At 42.7% G+C, this 18,190-nt stretch overlaps 4 protein-coding genes across 5 annotated transcripts; 1 reads left to right on the plus strand and 3 right to left on the minus strand.

The window, feature by feature from the left end:
- Nucleotides 1–1,636: 1,636 nt before the first annotated feature.
- Nucleotides 1,637–5,085, minus strand: LOC136420766 (uncharacterized). Its single transcript, XM_066407864.1, has 4 exons — nt 4,919–5,085; nt 3,271–4,106; nt 2,702–2,885; nt 1,637–2,235 (listed from the first exon to the last, which is right to left on the minus strand). The coding sequence occupies exons 2-4, from the start codon at nt 4,102–4,104 to the stop codon at nt 2,072–2,074; spliced, it is 1,182 nt and encodes a 393-aa protein (XP_066263961.1). The 5' UTR covers nt 4,105–4,106; nt 4,919–5,085; the 3' UTR covers nt 1,637–2,071.
- A 1,688-nt stretch (nt 5,086–6,773) lies between these two features.
- LOC136421094 (uncharacterized) lies at nt 6,774–11,342 on the minus strand. The gene is made up of 9 exons (XM_066408243.1): nt 11,091–11,342; nt 10,432–10,586; nt 9,724–9,878; nt 9,255–9,413; nt 8,809–8,944; nt 8,283–8,420; nt 7,487–7,674; nt 6,980–7,111; nt 6,774–6,782 (listed from the first exon to the last, which is right to left on the minus strand). The coding sequence occupies exons 1-9, from the start codon at nt 11,141–11,143 to the stop codon at nt 6,774–6,776; spliced, it is 1,125 nt and encodes a 374-aa protein (XP_066264340.1). The 5' UTR covers nt 11,144–11,342.
- Nucleotides 11,343–11,489: 147 nt separating this feature from the next.
- LOC136449256 (uncharacterized) lies at nt 11,490–14,607 on the plus strand. The gene is made up of 4 exons (XM_066449207.1): nt 11,490–12,052; nt 12,557–13,047; nt 13,238–13,423; nt 13,581–14,607. Exons 1-4 carry the CDS (start codon nt 11,790–11,792, stop codon nt 13,964–13,966), a joined length of 1,326 nt encoding a protein of 441 aa, XP_066305304.1. The 5' UTR covers nt 11,490–11,789; the 3' UTR covers nt 13,967–14,607.
- Nucleotides 14,608–14,671: 64 nt separating this feature from the next.
- LOC136449259 (uncharacterized) lies at nt 14,672–17,976 on the minus strand. Of its 2 annotated transcripts, XM_066449210.1 has the most exons (4): nt 17,801–17,976; nt 16,461–17,306; nt 16,025–16,205; nt 14,672–15,601 (listed from the first exon to the last, which is right to left on the minus strand). In XM_066449210.1, the coding sequence occupies exons 2-4, from the start codon at nt 17,283–17,285 to the stop codon at nt 15,432–15,434; spliced, it is 1,176 nt and encodes a 391-aa protein (XP_066305307.1). In that variant the 5' UTR covers nt 17,286–17,306; nt 17,801–17,976; the 3' UTR covers nt 14,672–15,431. The 2 variants fall into 2 exon arrangements, with proteins under 2 accessions (XP_066305307.1, XP_066305306.1); XM_066449209.1 differs by lacking the exon at nt 17,801–17,976 and having other exon boundaries at nt 16,461–17,778.
- Between the last annotated feature and the right edge of the window lie 214 nt (nt 17,977–18,190).

The raw sequence follows: 18,190 nt of genomic DNA on the forward strand, positions 1-18,190 counted from the left end.
GCAAATGACTTCATTCTTACTTCAAGTGCATGACTTCTCAAGACCTATCTTTATTGCGTGTAGTGAATATGATCGTAACGGTACATGTTTTCATAGAATTACATGCGTTTCGTTCAACAGTGGTGCTAAAACGCATTCTAGTTGTTAGTACCACCAAGGACATTATAATGTCCTTGGTACCACTATTCCACTTGCTTGTCTGAACTGGAATTGGATACGGGTCATCTATATTTTTTTTATAAATATCATCATAAGAGAAGGCCCAGGGCCATTTCCTAATCGATACCTGCACAGAGATGCTGTCCTGTGCAAGGTGGCATGTTTTAAAGGTTGGTGGTATAAAATGTGAAGTGCTGCTTACCCTGACGGTCTCACAGCGACGTCTAGCGGGTACAATAAAAAATGCAACTAAAAATCAATCTTTACGTTTAGCACCCCTTGGGAAGTTCGTCGACATCTCGCCACAGGATAGCGTCAGACAACTTGCAAAATGCCACACACACAAATTGGACAACACATATATAGAGTTAAGTCCACCTCTATAGTCCAATGCTGGTTAAAGATTTCCCAGTAGCAATACATATAATAGTCATAGGCTTGGATCAACCAAGGAGGTTTAAATACTATTTAAACCTCCTTGGATCAACATCCATCATGTGAAGTTGGACGGTTGTCAGTAGGGTTGTCAGCGCCATTTTGACACTTCTAGAAGATCTCACAGCAATAGCATCTAACGTTTTTGCCATGTCACCTCTGTAAGACTTTCGTACGCACCTGTCTGTTCCCTAAAGACAGTGTTAACCAAGTCTGTTAATCATTTAAATGATACAACAAGGTCAAATGTTAAGTCTCTTCTCATACTCGCTGTGGTACAAGGACGCCATCGTTGCACAGCGGAATGAAGTAAAACTGCACCTAAGGTGTCAACTAGGTGATGAGGTTGCTGATTGGTCCAATAAAAAGCTGTGGCCAATCAGTGGAGAGCAATATTTGCTCTGCGGGAATATGGCACTAAGTAACCCGTATATTGATTCGTAGTTGAATGACCAATGGGTAAGTTCAATGGATTTCTTATCAACCAATCAGTAGACAGCTATTACTATGTTGATTTCGTCACACTGCACACCTGCAGCATTTATTTCATTGACTGCTAGGGGTCGCTCTTAAATATCCAATGCAAAATCGTATTGACAATATTATCATAGTGCTATTCTTTTTTAATCCACGTAATGACGCCCCTGACACGCGACATTAAATTGGCGATGCTGCCGGATTGCAGTTATTGAATTGTTCTCTATTGTCTGGCGAAGGGAAGTAGAGAAAATATGCATTAGAGGTAACTCTCTACAATTTCTTTTGCCTTAAGCTTCTGTTGCCTCTAATCTTCTCAAAGGTGTTGGGTAACGTTGCCCGGCGTCATGTAACTGCTAAAAAATCTTCCTGATTTGCCCCTAGGGTTGAGTTGATCCCAGCCGAGGTAACATGCATTTCCAGCGATTTTAACTTGCAATCGCCGATCTTTCTGATCTATCGTTCATTCCGTGTAGAACAGTAACATGGGGAAGTTGACAGGAAGGCGATACCAACTCACTATTATATATAGAGAGATATTCAGACACCAGGCCACCATGTGAACTGTCTATCGTTAATTTATTCACGTATGAAATGCCCCTGTGCGATACAGTAGTAGCATGTGTATCTATCTCAGGATGTCTAGATCAAATCTACCCGGTCACTCCTCTGATATTCTGCGGAAATTCAAGGACAAAAAAAAAAGAATTGGTGTGACCCAATATTCTGTCTTGCGAGGGTTCGATTGAAGTTGACGTCCAAGTGATTTCTCATCTGAGGAAGTGACTAAGTAATGACTAAGAACTAGAACAGGGGTGCCTATAAGCATTCATACGAATTTTATGAAAAACGCAAGAATTATCATGCAAAGGCACACGAATTCTATGGAAAAGCGTACGAATCACTATGAGAATACGCACGAATATTATGAAAATCGCACGAATTTTATGCGAAACGTAAAATTGTGGGCCAAGAGAAAAGATGCCCAAATTTGGTCCGTCTAGAGAACTCCCCATTCCGCGATCTCCTGGACCATCCGCAGCATGTTCTGGTCTGCAGGCAGGACCGTCCGACACATGAGCCGGCAGAACACCCCGTACTGACAGTCGGCCTTGAAGTCTGTCTTCAACTGCTCCAGTGTGTAGCTCTGTAGACCCGAGGGTTCTGGGGAAGATACCACGTGTATATAATAAATTGAATTGTTAGAAAAGAATGCTGAGTGATGAAATTAGTTTCAGGGGTCCCCGTTTGCTTCACCAATTTGATATCTTGGTCCTCGAAATTTGCAGCAAAATAATAAAACTTGGCGGATGGAATAAGATGAAAATGAGAAAAGAAAGTCAACACTAGTTTAAGGAAGGGTGTGTCGGTTTGTAATGTTGCAGTACCTGAAAATACTGCTTGGGGCCCAAAATTGCCATGTTTTTTTGGGACCTAAATTTTTATCAAACATACCAACGTTCATACAAATCCATCAAAATTATCTTGAGTTTTAGGTGTGAACACACAAACACGACCAAAACAGTACCCCAGTCGGAGATGAACCTCCTTCTACGAGGAAAGTAGGAAGGAAAGTACTGTACTAGTACTTTTCAGTTAAAGTCTAATACGGAGGAAGACAGGTTCTTACCGCCGAGGTCCAGTGTCTCCTGCAGTTGTTGGTGATAGTGAGCTAGGATGGCGTCCCTGTGCTTGTGGAAGACGTCCCAACCCGTACCACAAAGGAACAGATTGGCCAGGTCATAGGTCGGTGGGAAGAACTTGATCCCCTGCCAGTCCACCAGCTTTACTGCGATGGGGACGTCACCTTCGTACTATCCCAGGGTAAACGAAAATAAGAAGTTTCATGGAGATGGGGATTAACCTTTAGCATACTAAACGCAACCGTTTTGCACCCAATTCCTTATTTTATAAAGTTAGGCAGCAGGGATAAGGTTAGAAGAGGCAGCATACATTAAAGCCCAACAGGCTTTCTATAGCAGCTTTGGCCTAGTACTGAAGTCACGTGTCCATACGTTTCCTGTCGTTTCAAGGTGTTATTCCCCTGACGAAGGCCCAAGTTATTGCTGATATTTCTGGTAAACGCCATTCCCTCCGAGCGTGCACGTAAGTCTACCATCTTTGACAAGTATTTTTCAATTTAACGTCCACTGCAATTTATATTGATATTCGCATTTGACCAAAAAATGCATCATCTACCTTGATCATGATGTTGTTGACCCAGCAGTCTCCATGGCTGAGCACCTTCAGCCTCGGGCCTCTTTCGACATCGAGAACTTTCTGGACGTTTAACCGCTCAAGACGAGCTACAAGGTCTGGATAGTCAGGGAAAACCGCCGCGAATGTCTCCACACACTTCTGATATTCGTTGATGTAGGCCTTCAGCGTTGGCTCATTGGCTGAAATGGCACCTGACAGGATCCAGTCGTACTTCTCGGGAAGGGGTTTGCCCAGACGGTGCTCCAGCCGATGAGACTGGCCGTGCAGCTGAGCGAAGGCCCCGACTGTCAGCATCATCTCGTCACGGCTCAGCGGTTGGCGGTTGGGTTTGATGGAGAATCCCTGGCTTTTTAGATTCTCCATAACCCTGACGGACAACATTGAGCTTGGGTCGGTGGCGGCAAAGTAGCATTTTGGATGGAAGAAGGAATCAGTATGTGAGTGATCTCCGTCATTTGTGCCTGATGTGCTATGGACCACCACACATGGAAGCTCGGGGACCAAAAGAGAGTAAAACTTCACCTCCATCATATCTTTTTGGACGTGAAGAACCTTCGAATATTCACGCCTCGGCCGCTTGAAGTCTGTCAGTTTGGCCACGAGACTGTAGCGCTGACTTGTACCGTTCCTGGTCCCCACGGCATCAAATGCGACGATGTCGCTCATGAACCCCTCGTCTTGGTTGATGGATCCCTTCACGTAGACGTCCGTGATGGTGACGTCAGGGAGATCCCTCTGCAGTACCTGCTGCACCCAGGAGGGGGCGATGTCTTCAGCAGAGTGAGGGATGGTGATCCTGCCTGATGTTGTCATTTCTTTTGAATAGTGAGGAGAGAATACATAATAATAATATATGTTCATATAGCAAAAAAAAAAACTCAAAATGCACAAACAAAATGCATGGCATGCGCATATATGTTCAACCCGTAGCCAGGTCCTGTTATACTTTTTGCGAATAGAGTAAGAGGGCCTGCATGCCTTTTCCCGTAGGGAGTAGTGAGCTAATTCGCCGGTCCACTCTAATTCGACGTTAAGCGTTATGGGTAAAGTATTCGTAAAGCGTGATTTAATTCCACGCCGCATAAGGCCACAGCAAGTAAATTTTATGGATGACATTACAGTGCGCATTGACTTTCGCCTGGTTTCGAAATAAAAAACAATAATTTTATTTACCCTTCGGCAATGGTCAACATATGGAACATGGCACAACATGTCGCAAACGTTTGTCAGTTCTATCGCCAAAAAAACATCCTTGATGCCGTAAAAAGGCAATATTGCACAAGTGGGCGTCCTTTCTCTATTGTTGATGTGCTGTACAAACCCGGATCTATCATGATGTTAATGTTGACACCAGTGCTACTGACTGTTTTATTGAATACAGGAATAAAAGAGTTGTTGGTTGTGATACCATATTTTATCGCTTCAAGTATTTTTACATGCTTTATGGTATCTTTATGGTATCTTTTTTCTCGCCCGCGCGCACTTAATTTGGAGTCTCTAGAGTATGTCATCCCTAAGATTTACTTGCTGTGGCCTAATATTTGTTATCCAGAATTGGACTCTTGAGTAGTGCGTAAAGGAATATGCTACCACTAATTATAAGCGTTGTCTGCCTCCCTAATCTTACCGTTCAGCGTTGCCGGTCCTCCTAAATTTGCTGTCAAGCGATGCCAGGATCCCTCCCCATGCAGACAATCGAGTATGACACGTTCTGAGAGATCATCATTTCTTTGATATTCAGAAACGCTATCGTCTTGCTAAATTCATGATTATGAAGCTAGTGGCAGTTTCTGAGCCCCATGCCCCCAAGTGCAAAGTTCATGAGTGAACATGACGTTGTCCCGCCAACAACCAATCAATCAAACGTCTCTCTGACCCAGAGTTCGTGCACTTTGACCCTTAGCCCACCTGTCCACCTGTTACCTTCTTCCTCCTCTCACGACGAACTTCCGGGTCTGCGGATCGCGATTTAGTTTATAATCTCCAAGCGGATCTGCCGGTGACAAGACAGTATCAGTGTGTGTATTTGTGTGTCTGTGTTTGTTTGTGTGTGTGTGTATGTGTATGTGTGTGTGTGTGTGTGTGTGTGTGAGTGCGTGCATGTCACCGTGTACACTACTCAACCCCCCCTATATCAGATTTGAATCAACACAGTACCAGAGTGTATTTAAAGTGCTATGGATATTTACTTGAAAATGTACAACTTTGTAAGAAGGAACATTGATGTTTTAAAAACTCACGATAACAAAATCTTTATGCATATCCTAAATAAATAGTCAACCATGGCTTTGAACCATCTCAGAATTTGTCTTCACGTCATTAACATACCTATTCAGCGTTGCGGTTTAAAACCTGGTAACTCTAGTTCCTTGTCCGGTCACTGACGAAAGACAGCGGATTCTGTTTATCCAGTTACTTAAGTAACTGTTATATCTTATTACCTGGATGTCTAAACTACATCGGCAAACCGTGACTTTGGTTCAGCTCACAGCGCTCTGAATACTGATATCTGGATTACAAGACACTTCTCTCTTACAAAGTTCTATTGAACATAAATAACTTCAGCTCCATTTAGTACTGACAGCCAACACAAGGCCACATGAATAACTTACATGCCATGCCATGTTAGTTGGCAAGATATTGGACCCTGAGACCTTAAAGTGTGAAAATGCAAGAGAGAAACTTAATGTGCTACTGTAGTTGAATTCTGTTTCAATATTTTCCAGTTTCTGCTTCATCATGGATTTATCTATCTTTCCACCAAATGCATGATGATCTTTAGTAGTACTACTAGTGGTGTGGTCCCAGTCTCATCCAACTTCTCTATCTCTTCTATCTGGGTGTAACAGGACAGTTTCCTCAAGATGCCTGCATCCTTCTTGTAACAGCAAAAGATCCACCTGTTGGAAAGGTATTTACTAATTTAGCAAGTTGAGCATCCAGTGAAATAGTTTTCCTTGCACAAAGCTATTGAAAAAAACCTGTTGCTTTGTCAATGTTTGCAACAAAAGAAATGATAAAAGAAACAAAAAATGTTTGTTTTCTAGATCTTTGATGTTAATAGTGGCTTTAAAGTCAATCTGTGATCGTTGATTCACAAACTTAGACATTCACAAACATGATGTAACCACCTTCCGGCAGTGCCGCAAAGATATCCTCCAACGAGTCCCCCTGGCTGAAGTGGTTGTGAACTGCAGCGAGCACATCTTCCTCACTTGCTGCTGCTGCAAATGACTCCCTGACAATATCCTGTCTGCCACCAGGAGCTGAGTCCTCCTATAGCAACATGAAAAACATTCATAGTATGCAACATCAACTGATCAAAATCACAGCACTTTTGCAATTGTAGAGAGAGGAGACTGTGATTCTTAATGAACCTGAATGTTTACTAGAGGATTTGCCATGTGACTCTGACTTTTTAATAGTAGCATTGCTGTTCAGTGTACTTCAGATACAATTTTGGTGTTGGCTCTGCATTGGAACTACAGTACCTGAAACATGGCAGATTGCACATTTTTGACCAACTTTCTACCAAATGGCATTGTCCAAACCCTGCCCTGTATTGAGATCACCTCAGCACTGTACCATGACTTCTGTGTGAAAGGAGTGACCACAGGTGATCTTTTCAACGTGACCATTTCTGTATGTCTCCCAAGACTTTACTGAGATACTCAGTTTTAAAGGTTACCTTTTTTATCCCATCTGCTTCATCAACACCTTTCACTGATCTGCAGGCTGAAAACTCCTGAGCGAGCTCTGCTGCTGTCTGATTGGTCACCGGCTGGAACATCTTCAGCACCAATGGGAGTACTTTAGCATCCTGGAGGATTGACACATAGTATTAGGATACTGGTATGTTGTCTGAAGTATTGAAATACTATCACATAAAGCTGCATTAAACTGGCATCCTTCCCTTTGGAGAAAAAAATGAGAATTTGGAAAATCTACTCAACTTCTAAGGAAAATATCCTTCTATGGAAGTTATGACAGAAAACGGACATTGTATCATAATACCGGTAAAAGGATTTTTCAGTTGATATGTGAAACTTGACATTCAGTTGAAATCGAAGAGTAAAAATCTGATTTCTGAAATCCAAATAGTGTTTCCAAAGTCAAAGTGACAGGTGGTTTTAACCAAGGAGGTCTGATTATAAACTAAACATCCTTGGTTTAACATAAGGCACTGTGTTCTAACCTTCACATGTTCCTGTACCAAAGCTTCTGTCCATGAGAAGCGGAAGCTCTTAGCAGTGAGCATGTGCAGGAAGAGCTGCAGTCCGTTCTGTATGTCCAGACTGAAGTCATCGTCAGTTACTGCAGGCTGCAGTAGGGAGAAGTCGATCACCTTCACACGCAGGTCCTTACACAACATCACGTTTCCAGCTGGGGGAATCAACAATTGTCAAACATTATGTATGTAGAGGACATGTTTGATCTAACCATGTAGAGATCGTACTATGTGTAGATTTTAAGCCAAGCCTAGTTGTTTAAGCTATGATGGAGTTCATATGGAATGAAATGAATCTTGAAATTCAGCCTCTTGGCTGCAAAAAGGTTGCAATCAGTAATAAACAATAAACCAGTCATATCAAGAAGAACAGAAAACCGAGAAGGGTGGAGAAAACTGGTTGTCTGATCTGCAACGGTGGCCCAATGGTCAAATAGACTAGGGCATAGGTGAGATGAGGATGAAAAACTGTAATCTATGATTAGACGTGTTTTTTGTTTGTTTTTAAACATATTTCTGCTTGTTTTGTTGATTGTATATGTGGCATGGAGGTTAGGAAATGTAGTGTAAAAAGCAGATTATCTAATATGTATTCTTGCAGATATAACATCATCAAGCAGGTCAATACTTTATAGTTTTGACCACACATTGAGATATGTGGAGATGATAAAAAAAATGTAAACAGTAAAGCAGAAACATTCAAACTTGCAGGAGGAAACTTTCCCAGCATAGGGAAGTTTAGAAACAGTTCTTCCCTACTTACGATGGAGATCACAGTGCTTGACACGACAGCTGTGCATGTGGGCAATGGCGGCAAAAACTCCTGTTGCTATGGTAACAGCATCCCTCCAGTGAAGAGGTTTGGGCTGATGGATTTCTACAAGCTGTTTCAGTGAGACTCCTGGAGAGAACAACAAAAACAAATGTTTTTGCTTGAAAGTTTATTTTGCATGGTTGCAAGAAAAAACAATTGGCATAATGCTAACGTAATGTTGTAATGTAATTGTTTTACATTTATCAATTCTTTATTTCAAGCACCAACTGGCCCATAATAAAGAGAAAAAAACATACATAAGAACAGTGAGAAAGTATACATACATCACTTAAAAAATGATAAGATAAAGAGGAAAATAACAATCTACATAGTTTACACAGATACCTCCAGAGGTTTTAGAGATTATTGTTGCAGTAAAATGAATCTGTACTGGCCATGGTGTTAGTTGAATGGAAAAGTGATGGACATTTTTTACAGTCTTTTTTTAAGTGGACATTAAAAACAGGCGTCTCACTGGGGTTGATGAGCTCCATGTGCCACCACACGGCTCCGTCCTGCAGTATGACGGCGTTCAGACCGCAAACTTGGCGGCTGAACCCCAGCCGCAACCACGAGTTCGCTTCTACTGGGTTAAACTCACGCAGTTTGGTCTGCAAACAAGCAAAGTCACGATATTGTCTTTTTTGGTAAACAAGTGGTTCATGGTATCAGCTGTAACTTGGTTTTGATTAGAACAAATGTTAGTTTTTAGCATAGTCACATTTTTTTTCCTTTTCTTTTACATCACTGCTGGTACAGTCATAAACATGGACATAGAGTTTGATAAAAGTGGTCTTTTTCCAACAGCATATTCAGCAACTCTTCCTTCTGAAGATACATTCAAGTCCATTTATCAGTCTTCCTCGGACTCTAATTAAGATATCTCACCAAAGTAAAATAAATTCACAATGACATACCAACCTCTTTCACCGCATGTTGTTTTTTGATACTGGTTGCCAGGTCCTCACAGAGGTGCACTTTTCCGTAGGCCCCCTCCCCCAGCAGCCCCCCTGTCACCCACTCTGCTGAGGAGCTGTATCTCTCCCCCCTCCGGTAGTGGGTACCGTCTGGTCGGATTATCTGTAATAGTAAACAAATGCATTTGATTATAAAGCTACACCAAACCAAACAAAGCTACAAAATACTATACAGAAAGGGTAACAGTGCTTAGGTTCAAAATCTCAGAAAATGGTTCCAAAAAGATATCCACAACCCAACAGATACAACAACGCTATTTCAAAGGGATTCACCAAGGGGTCTAAAATTCTGGACTTTTTCTTCCCACATATAAAAAATTACTAACCTCCCTCAGTTTTGTTAGTCATACTTTCAGTAACACCATTTGGCTGAGATAAACAGAAACATCAATATATCACACATAAAAATATACCTCCACTTTCTTTCCTGTGCTGGTTACAATGAACTTGGAAAATATCACTCCCTCCTCCAGCTGGACATAGTCGGGTGATTTGCTGGCTTGGGATGCTGCCCACCTCAAGAATTCCTCTTCTTCCTTTCTGACCCTATAGCTAGGTAAACTCTTACCTGTGTATAAACATGAGAAAAGCAAATGGCTTATAACGCTATTTGTGGAGAGGATTAAAGAGACTCAATAGGCATGGATTCCAGGCTATTATAACACATGTACATTTTATAATATAAGAACCCTTACTACATTGTGCGGTCATTGATGAAAAGGCTGAATTATGTATGTTGCTAGTTCTAAGGATATAATGCAGAATTTGTCATTTAGCTTCAGATCTGTGTTATAGCATAATTTGATATATGATGACAACAGGGTTACAAATATCATAGTTACGAACTGTGGATTGACGTGTTCAAAATTTATTCTTTTGTAGAGCTGCTGCACTAAAATGAAACTCATCGTCACCAAGTAGAGTAGGGATAGCCTCACTAGATACATTGTATATCTAACAATGCTCAGAGTTACAAATTCAAATGATGAATGTGTGCATGTGTTATGGTCCCTGCAAAGCTGGTGTGTTACGGAATTATAGCAGTTATACAGACTGAACACTACTGCAGCTAATACCAAGACAGTATTGCTCAAGTACTATTTGAGAGTCCCTCTCTTTACCTTCAGCAGTATGAGAGGCTGGCTTATCAAGCTGTGCATCGACTGTATCAGAAGCGTCCTCCCTGCTGAGATGATGACTGTAGTAACCGGAGTCTCCCTGTCTTAAGGCTGATCCATCCTCGTCTTGAATCAACCCTCCGGTACTGCTGGGGTTTCTACACAGGTGTGACGTCATTGGATGTTTGTTAACACATGAGAACACTATATGGGGTGTCACAGGAAACAAAATGGCTGTCTCCGTGGATTGCAGGTAAAACAGTAACAGATATTGCTGATGCAAAACTGTCATAAATCATTCATAATTTTTAGGATTAGGAGAAAACAGTCACTGTATACAAGGAGGTTATATAACCTCCTTGCTGTATATTCTGACATACCTCAGAGCAAAAGAAAATAAATACATACGCAGTGGTTGAAAAATCAACACCTTGCAGTTTCCCAAACACAGTGTACTTTACTGAAGGAAGGAGGAACAACTATTTGACATGGTTCTGTCGACACAGTAAACAGATTTCACCGGACTATATATTGCCAAAAGTCTGCATGACGTTTTATCATCACAGTATGACAATTTAACAAATCTTAGATAGTCTATAACTGTAGAATCGATACGGAACTTATATGCTACGTAATACATGTTCAAACGGTGTCGAACGTACGAAGAAGTCTCAGAAGCTCCAACTGCTTCTTTTTTGTTGTGACTGTCCGCCATGTTCGTATGGCACTTCCGGGTTGTGGACTGTACCACTAGGCAGAGGGGTGATTATGTACTCTAAGTTTAACACTGTACCACGACATGATTCTAGATCTTTCTGTGCATAAGAAGGGCAATCTTGCGCAGCCGGGATGCCTTCTAAGAAAACCAGAAGGCCGAAGTTTCGGTCAGTTTGATGACCGCTATAGTCAGTTCTATTTAGTAGGGGAATACCATGTACCACTTGATGCCGTGACGTAGGGAAACTGGAACGGTGCATTATATCATTAGGGGGGATTATGTCATTTTGTACTCAAGGCATTTACAGTAATTGAAAACATTCAGTCACATGACATGACTTGAGCTGAGTTTTAGTTGTTTCTGCATCACATAAACATATTATTCTGCCATATTGCGGATTATGACACATCTTGAAATTAGTTACGTCGCGGTGTGTGTGTGTAAACCAACAGGTGTATTGTTTCGGGGTGTATAAAGTTTCGGTCGTTCGGGGCGTATAAGGTTTCGGTTATGCAATCACTAGAAGGCTGTACGCAACTTTCGGGGATTTCCAGTGATACGAGTATATAAAAAGCTTTCGGTGACACACGCCAGGCGACCAGTCATTTAAACATCTAGAAGGAGAAAACACGTACGTAAAAACATGTCGCTGAGCAGATTTTGCAAGTTTTCCGTGTTTGTGGGAACCACAGGCGTGGCGGGAGCTCTCCTTTTCCAACAACACCGACAGACTCGGGAATGGCAGCGGGCAGCACGGCAAGAATTCCGCCGGGCATCGTTCAACTCCCCACCGCCTGGGTACCGGGGGCCGCTGTTCAGGCCCCGACTGGACTTCCCCTCCAAACCGCCGTCTGGGGACGAGACCTTTCCCTGGCTGGACCTGGACTTCAAAACAGAACCAGAAAGGTACTTGAATTTACTCGAACTTATGTCGTGATTTTCAATGTCCAAACCTACACAATTTATAATGTAGGTGACATATGTGCAAAGGTTTGTATTAGTCCTGAAATTCTATTTGAACATATGTACCAGCCTACACATTTTATTATGTAGAACACCTCATGAGTAGGTCATTCTAACTCGATGTCAAAAGAAAAAAACAACACTCTAACGTACACGATATCATACTTTCGCTGTGTGCTATATGTTCCTGAAATATAGCTGTCAGTTTATTCTTACAAGTAATATGTATAGTGGTTAGATTTACACTGAACAGAATATGATTGGCAAGGCTGTGGTGAGGTCATGACATGCAGCTGTAATGGTTCTCAGGGTTGTTGCACTTGTCTAGTTACATGTCACATGAACTATAACTATAACTGCAGTTCTAACAACTCACAATGCTTCAGATCGATATCATACATAATTGTCAACACATTTCTTATTGATTTAACGTTATATGTATTTCAGATATCTGCGCACCGTTCGTGACTACTGTTTGGAGGGTAACACCGAGTGTGACTTCAGAGTAGAGGAGAATGGAAGACGGGACTGGTACCACATTCCCTGGATGTCCTTTCTCCCGACGGGACGTGAGCCTATCCACGGGATGACCATGGAGCGGCCCGCCGCCCCCGGCATGCTGGCGGACACCCAGCGGCGGAGACTGCAGACCTGGGCCGTAGCGTTCTACAACGCGCCCGGTGCCTTCGTCATCGGCAACGTCTGGAAAGAACCGTCGCGGCCCAAACTGGACGGCGTCGTCTTTCCTGAAGGAACGATCGGTTTGAAGCTTCTCTTCACAGAAGGGAGTGCTGAAGACATCCCGTACCTGAAGGAAAGTCCCGTCTGGCACGCGGCCATTGCCAGGGAGCCCGAGGCACCTGGTGACAGGGGTCCGCCCGTTGAAATGAGACTCATCCAAGTGGACGTCGCCGTCAGGGACGAACGTGCTGATATCGGTATGTACAGAATTATCATTAGTTTTTTTAGCATAAGAAGTGCCTTATAAAAGTATACTTATATGTACTGGAATTCTGGTTGTTTCAGAGCTAAACGTGTCTTGCATTTATCGTAAAGCTATAAAAAAGCTTAAAAAACTACAGACATTTGTGATGATTACAACTTCATTTCGTTTTTCTTCCAACATAGGCTGGGTGTTCGGGACGTTTGTATACCACAGCTCCCAGTGCAGCAACGCTCCCTGGCGGAGACTGGTGCCCGTCTGTCTGCAGTGGGGGAACGACCCGGACCTGACTCAGCAGCGGTACCAGGAGGGCGCCAGGCCCGTACAGACATGGAACAACCCGCGGCTCAGGGACTTGGGGATACTACCAAGTAAGTTTGTTTTTCCTATAATGTGTTACACTCTTTGAAATGCTTACCGTGGGTAAAAGAATATATTGTCTTAATTCCATGCACTCGCAATTAAAATTCGTCCTTTAATATATCTAAAAGATACTATAAATTACCCGTCGTTTCCCCCTTTCTGTAGGTTCCCGCCCGTACCTGGGCTGGCTGGGCCGGGCAAACGGACCGGTGGACAACTTCAAGTCATGTTGCGCCTCCTGTCACTCTACAGCCTCTGTACCGGACAAGGACAACGCCGTTCCTCGGGCGATACCCCCAAAGCGTCCCGAGAACGACGGCGAGCTGATGCGGTGGTTCCGTAACCTGAAAGCAGGGCAACCATTCGAGGAAGGCCGGAAGTCCATGGACTACTCCCAGCAACTCAAGAGTAGTATCAAGCAGTACAACGAATGGGCAAAGGAGCACAGACCCAAGACACTTCTGAACAGGGTTGTGCTTTGGTGGCAGGGACTGCTACAGGTGCATCCGTTTCCTCGTTCATCAGCGCCATCTAGCGGAAAGGATAACTAATGCAAGGATAACTAGTCGATCGACGATAACAAATATACTAGACTCAAAAACACTTATTAATCAGGTTATGTTATGTCCGATGAGCAAGTTTCGCCGTCCTTTGCTGCCAAATAGAACAGTGTGAAAAGGACAATAAGTGCACTCCCTCTGTGGGATTTAAAACTAGAATGTGTACATGTACGATTGTGTGTGCAAAATAACAATGCTGCTATACATGTAATTATTACTGCCAAATCAAATCAATTGATTTGCAATTCTCAAATAACAAAAGCAACCCAGATTAAGTTCCGCAACCGTTAAGGGCACTGAAATACTGTTGTGTATATCAAGTTGTTGCTACATGAAAAAAAAATACTGAAAAGAGTGTAAAGCAAAGAGGAATTAACTTTATATATTCATAAAGATGTACATATCGTAATCATAAGTGTGACGTCAAAAGATTTGTATTGAACCTAGCAAAGGTTAGCTTACAAAGCTTACATAGTAGTATAGGCTATGATGAAGTGAAAAAATATATAGTGGTGGGAAACTGACTATTAGAAAAGAATGTAAAGAAAAGGGGAATTAAGGTATTTTGATACTGTGTATGCATAAAAATGTACATATCGTAATCATAAGTGTGACGTTAAGAATTTGTATGGAGGTTCTCTAATATATGCATTAAGTTTATTTTCTACATATCACAGTGAAGAGAGTGAATATATATGAGATTATGAAATTTATTCTGACTGAAGAGACAATGTTCAAAGCATATAATTACATGTATGTAGCAAATGCTGCAAATCTACTCACTGCCAATGTCTGATTGTAAAATGCTCTTTTGATAAAACATGTGGAACGTGCCATTCCATTACATGATGTACCGGTAATGAGTAATGATGTTAGACTAGTACACTAGTATAAATAGGTCGTAGCTGTTGATATTTCATGCTATTTTCTATACATTGTACCTGGTGCAATTGTTGTGCAATAAACATTGACTCTTGTATACAAAAAGAATACGCCATCATGTGTCAGAGACAAACTAGTACTACAGACTAGCAAGGTAGTTAGGCATAGACGAGATAGTTTATTTTTGCATACTATATGACGAAATCAAACAAATATAGAAAAAAAACACTTTCGAACGTTTCAATCAATATCGGCTTTCGGTCAATTTTTAATGGAAGCAAAGAATTTAAACGGATTTTATTAGAAAAAAATCGAAATTAAGCTTTAAAATCACTGTAAGTAATCCCGAGTGGTATTACATCCGTGAAGAAGGTATTGTTTTTAGTGTGTCTGTCTGCTTGCACACTCACACTTTAGTACAGTTGGAGCAGACTAAAGCTAAATACAGCTGGATCTCAGGCTGCTTTGCAAACAAGTCCAACTGTCTTGAATATTTTACACACTTGGTAAACAATGTTGCTCCTGCCCGACACTGAAGTTATGAAACACATCTGAAGGGAAGAAACATCTAGACCTAGATCACGCCCCAGTCTTTTACTTCCTGTACAATCCGCAGCAGTTCTGGCTGTTGGCTGGGGAACAGACCCGGAGCAAATATCATCCGCTCAAAAACACCGATCGCACAGTCAGCACGGAAGTCTGCCTTCAACTGCTCCAGGGTGTACAGATGCAGACCAGCAGATTCTGTAGGGAAACACAATGAAGATAATAACTATGTGTGTATGTAGTCACCGCCGCCCCAACGTTGACTGGTTGCATAGATCCAAGATGGAGACCAGCCTTACGGGATCTTACTGAAGGCTCAAACAATGAGAGACAACACATGATGAGGGGGATACAAAGCTTAGTCATGTTTGGGACCGCATTCGTACCACTGCAGCGCCCTCTAGCGGTAATAGGTAGATCTGTTATCATTACGTTGGCAAGTAAATTCCTCATTGCTAATGGCTGTGTATAAAACAAAACCTTATTATCTCATTGTAGAAAAGGTATTATCTACAGTTGGGTGTTTTTTAATGTACTTGAAGAGATTAAGTGAAATATATCGCTCATGACTGGTTTCTTTGGTGCTGTCATATATAGCACCATTTTGAAGTTGATACCCACTCTTTTCTCCCAAGGTCTTCTGTAGTTCTTGGTGATAATGTTCCAAGATGGCGTCCCGCTGGTTGTGGAAAATGTCCCAACTTTGGAACATAAAGAGGACCACCAGGTCATAGGTCAGCATTCGGTAGGAAGGAGTCTGCCAGTCCACCAGCTTTACGTCCGTGGCTTTACCGTCTTCGTACTAAGAGGGGGCACACAAAAATAAACTTTGCATAAAAGTTGAGCAATACATACAGTCCCGTCATATAGCAGCAATGGTAAACTGCACTTAACTTACTTTGAATAATAACATAGAATAATAACTAATTTAAATGATAACATGGAACAAATAAATAATAAATTACTGTTCAAAAACACAGAACAAAAGTAATAAGGGGAAAACAGGTTCCCTTCACGACAATACCATCCTGAATAGCTGAGTAGATGTTTGCTGTACCTTGAACATGATGTTGTTGTTCCAGCAGTCCGTATGACACAGAACCTTCACCCTCGCTGGGTTCTTCACTGCCTCAATAATCATCGGGACAGTGTTCAGCTTCTCAAGACAAGCCAACAGATCTGTGGCGTCGGGAAAGGCTTCTGCGAAGGTCTTGAGACCCTCGTGGTAGGATGCTTCATACCACTGTTGTTTAGTAGTGTGGATGTCCACCATCCAGTCGTACCTGTCGGGTAGGGGGGTTCCAGACTGGAGCTCCAGCCGATGAGAGAGACCGTGGATCCGGGCCAGAGCGCCTACTGCCAGCTTCATCTCCTGCAGGTCCAACGCTTGTGGGAACGGTTTGGTGGAGAAGCCCTGAGTTTTCAGATTCTCCATCACACGGACGGACATCTTGGAGGTCTGGTCAGTCGCGGTGAAGTAGCACTTTGGGACAGGCACGGCGTCTTCATCGGTGCCGACTCCAGAGTCCTTGGGTGCGGGGAACACGGACTGGAAGTCCGGGACTGCCACGGAGTAGAACTTAGACTCTGCCGTGTCCAGTTCGAGATAATCCTCCTCAGTCATGAAATCTACCACCTCCATAATGTGAAAACTTGTCAGCTTGGCCACGAGACTGTACCGCTCCTCTTTACCGTTCTTGTTCCCCGTAGCAACAAAGGCGACGAGGTTGTTCATGAAGCCCTGACCTTCACCTATGGGTCCCTCGATGTTGACCTTGGTGATGGTGACGTCAGGGTCGGCATTTTTGAAGACCTGCTGGATCCAGGGCGGGGTGATGTCTTCTACTGACCGTGGGACGGTGATCATGCCGGACGCTGACATGTTTAGAGAGATCGGAGCTTTCTGCAAAGGACAATTGGAGTCCTGTAGAGCATGTAAATGCAGAACGTTTTCTGCTCTATGCTTCCTAAAAGTGTTGTTGCTATGTGTTTAAGGTGCGCCGATGTCTTAAAGCGAAATGATTTGATGTTATCCAGCACCAAGTTTACTTCATCTTCAAACAAAAAGAACAGTTGAAATCTCCAGTGTAGTTTTACGCTTCCATTCACTTTGGCGGCCAAAGGCTTCCGTACCGACACCACCCCATCCGATAAATATGGCACGCTCCCTATTGAACTTCACATGCTCCCCTAAACCTATTATACCAGTGGCCGCCATCTTTTATTTTGTCGTGCTGTGTTTACCTAAAAACGGTGTCCCAAGTCAACTTGAAGTACAAACACAACCCCAAATTCCACAAATTCCAGGTGTTCTTGCATCTTTGATGCATGGTACCTTACTATAGACGTGCAGAAATACAGTAGAAAGCCAAACCATTTTCCACAAATACCTGTTACCTCGTAAGGACCTCAGGGTTCAGGACTGAGACGATGTATTACAGCTTGAGAGAGGACTCTCTATTTGACCCTCACGGCCTCACGTCACCTGATGTCGACTCTATGTGCGGACAAACCAGCGTGGGTGCTGTGGGAAGGGCAGGCCGGCCTGAGGGCAGGGTATGGTTTTACGGGACGATCCAAAATGGATCGGAAGGTAGGGTGTGTGAACAATTGGACCGATTGGATTTCACAAAAACGCAAGCGCACAAACAACACAAACAACAGACATACAAAGACGGACATTGATAAAAAGAGGCAAAATTCCTACACGGCAGTGACCAATGCCACCCCCATGTTCATTTTTGGTTCGTCCCAGGTAAATTCGGGTCAGGAATACAAACACGCCCA

The sequence above is a fragment of the Branchiostoma lanceolatum genome, chromosome 15, assembly GCF_035083965.1.
Source record: "Branchiostoma lanceolatum isolate klBraLanc5 chromosome 15, klBraLanc5.hap2, whole genome shotgun sequence".
Classification (NCBI taxonomy): domain Eukaryota; kingdom Metazoa; phylum Chordata; class Leptocardii; order Amphioxiformes; family Branchiostomatidae; genus Branchiostoma; species Branchiostoma lanceolatum.

Excerpts from the sequence above, each read along its gene's own strand:
- LOC136420766 (XM_066407864.1), bottom strand. The coding sequence starts at position 4,104 with ATGACAACATCAGGCAGGATCACCATCCCTCACTCTGCTGAAGACATC. Across the intron at positions 2,886-3,270 it reads TCAACAACATCATGATCAAG|TACGAAGGTGACGTCCCCAT; the intron begins GTAGATGATGCA and ends ACCCTGGGATAG. Across the intron at positions 2,236-2,701 it reads GGAGACACTGGACCTCGGCG|AACCCTCGGGTCTACAGAGC; the intron begins GTAAGAACCTGT and ends TATCTTCCCCAG.
- LOC136421094 (XM_066408243.1), bottom strand. The coding sequence starts at position 11,143 with ATGGCGGACAGTCACAACAAAAAAGAAGCAGTTGGAGCTTCTGAGACT. Across the intron at positions 9,414-9,723 it reads GCACAGGAAAGAAAGTGGAG|ATAATCCGACCAGACGGTAC; the intron begins GTATATTTTTAT and ends TTACTATTACAG. Across the intron at positions 8,945-9,254 it reads AACAACATGCGGTGAAAGAG|ACCAAACTGCGTGAGTTTAA; the intron begins GTTGGTATGTCA and ends GCTTGTTTGCAG.
- LOC136449256 (XM_066449207.1), top strand. The coding sequence starts at position 11,790 with ATGTCGCTGAGCAGATTTTGCAAGTTTTCCGTGTTTGTGGGAACCACA. Across the intron at positions 13,048-13,237 it reads GGACGAACGTGCTGATATCG|GCTGGGTGTTCGGGACGTTT; the intron begins GTATGTACAGAA and ends CTTCCAACATAG. Across the intron at positions 13,424-13,580 it reads GGACTTGGGGATACTACCAA|GTTCCCGCCCGTACCTGGGC; the intron begins GTAAGTTTGTTT and ends CCCTTTCTGTAG.
- LOC136449259 (XM_066449210.1), bottom strand. The coding sequence starts at position 17,285 with ATGTCAGCGTCCGGCATGATCACCGTCCCACGGTCAGTAGAAGACATC. Across the intron at positions 16,206-16,460 it reads ACAACAACATCATGTTCAAG|TACGAAGACGGTAAAGCCAC; the intron begins GTACAGCAAACA and ends GCCCCCTCTTAG. Across the intron at positions 15,602-16,024 it reads GAAGACCTTGGGAGAAAAGA|AATCTGCTGGTCTGCATCTG; the intron begins GTGGGTATCAAC and ends GTTTCCCTACAG.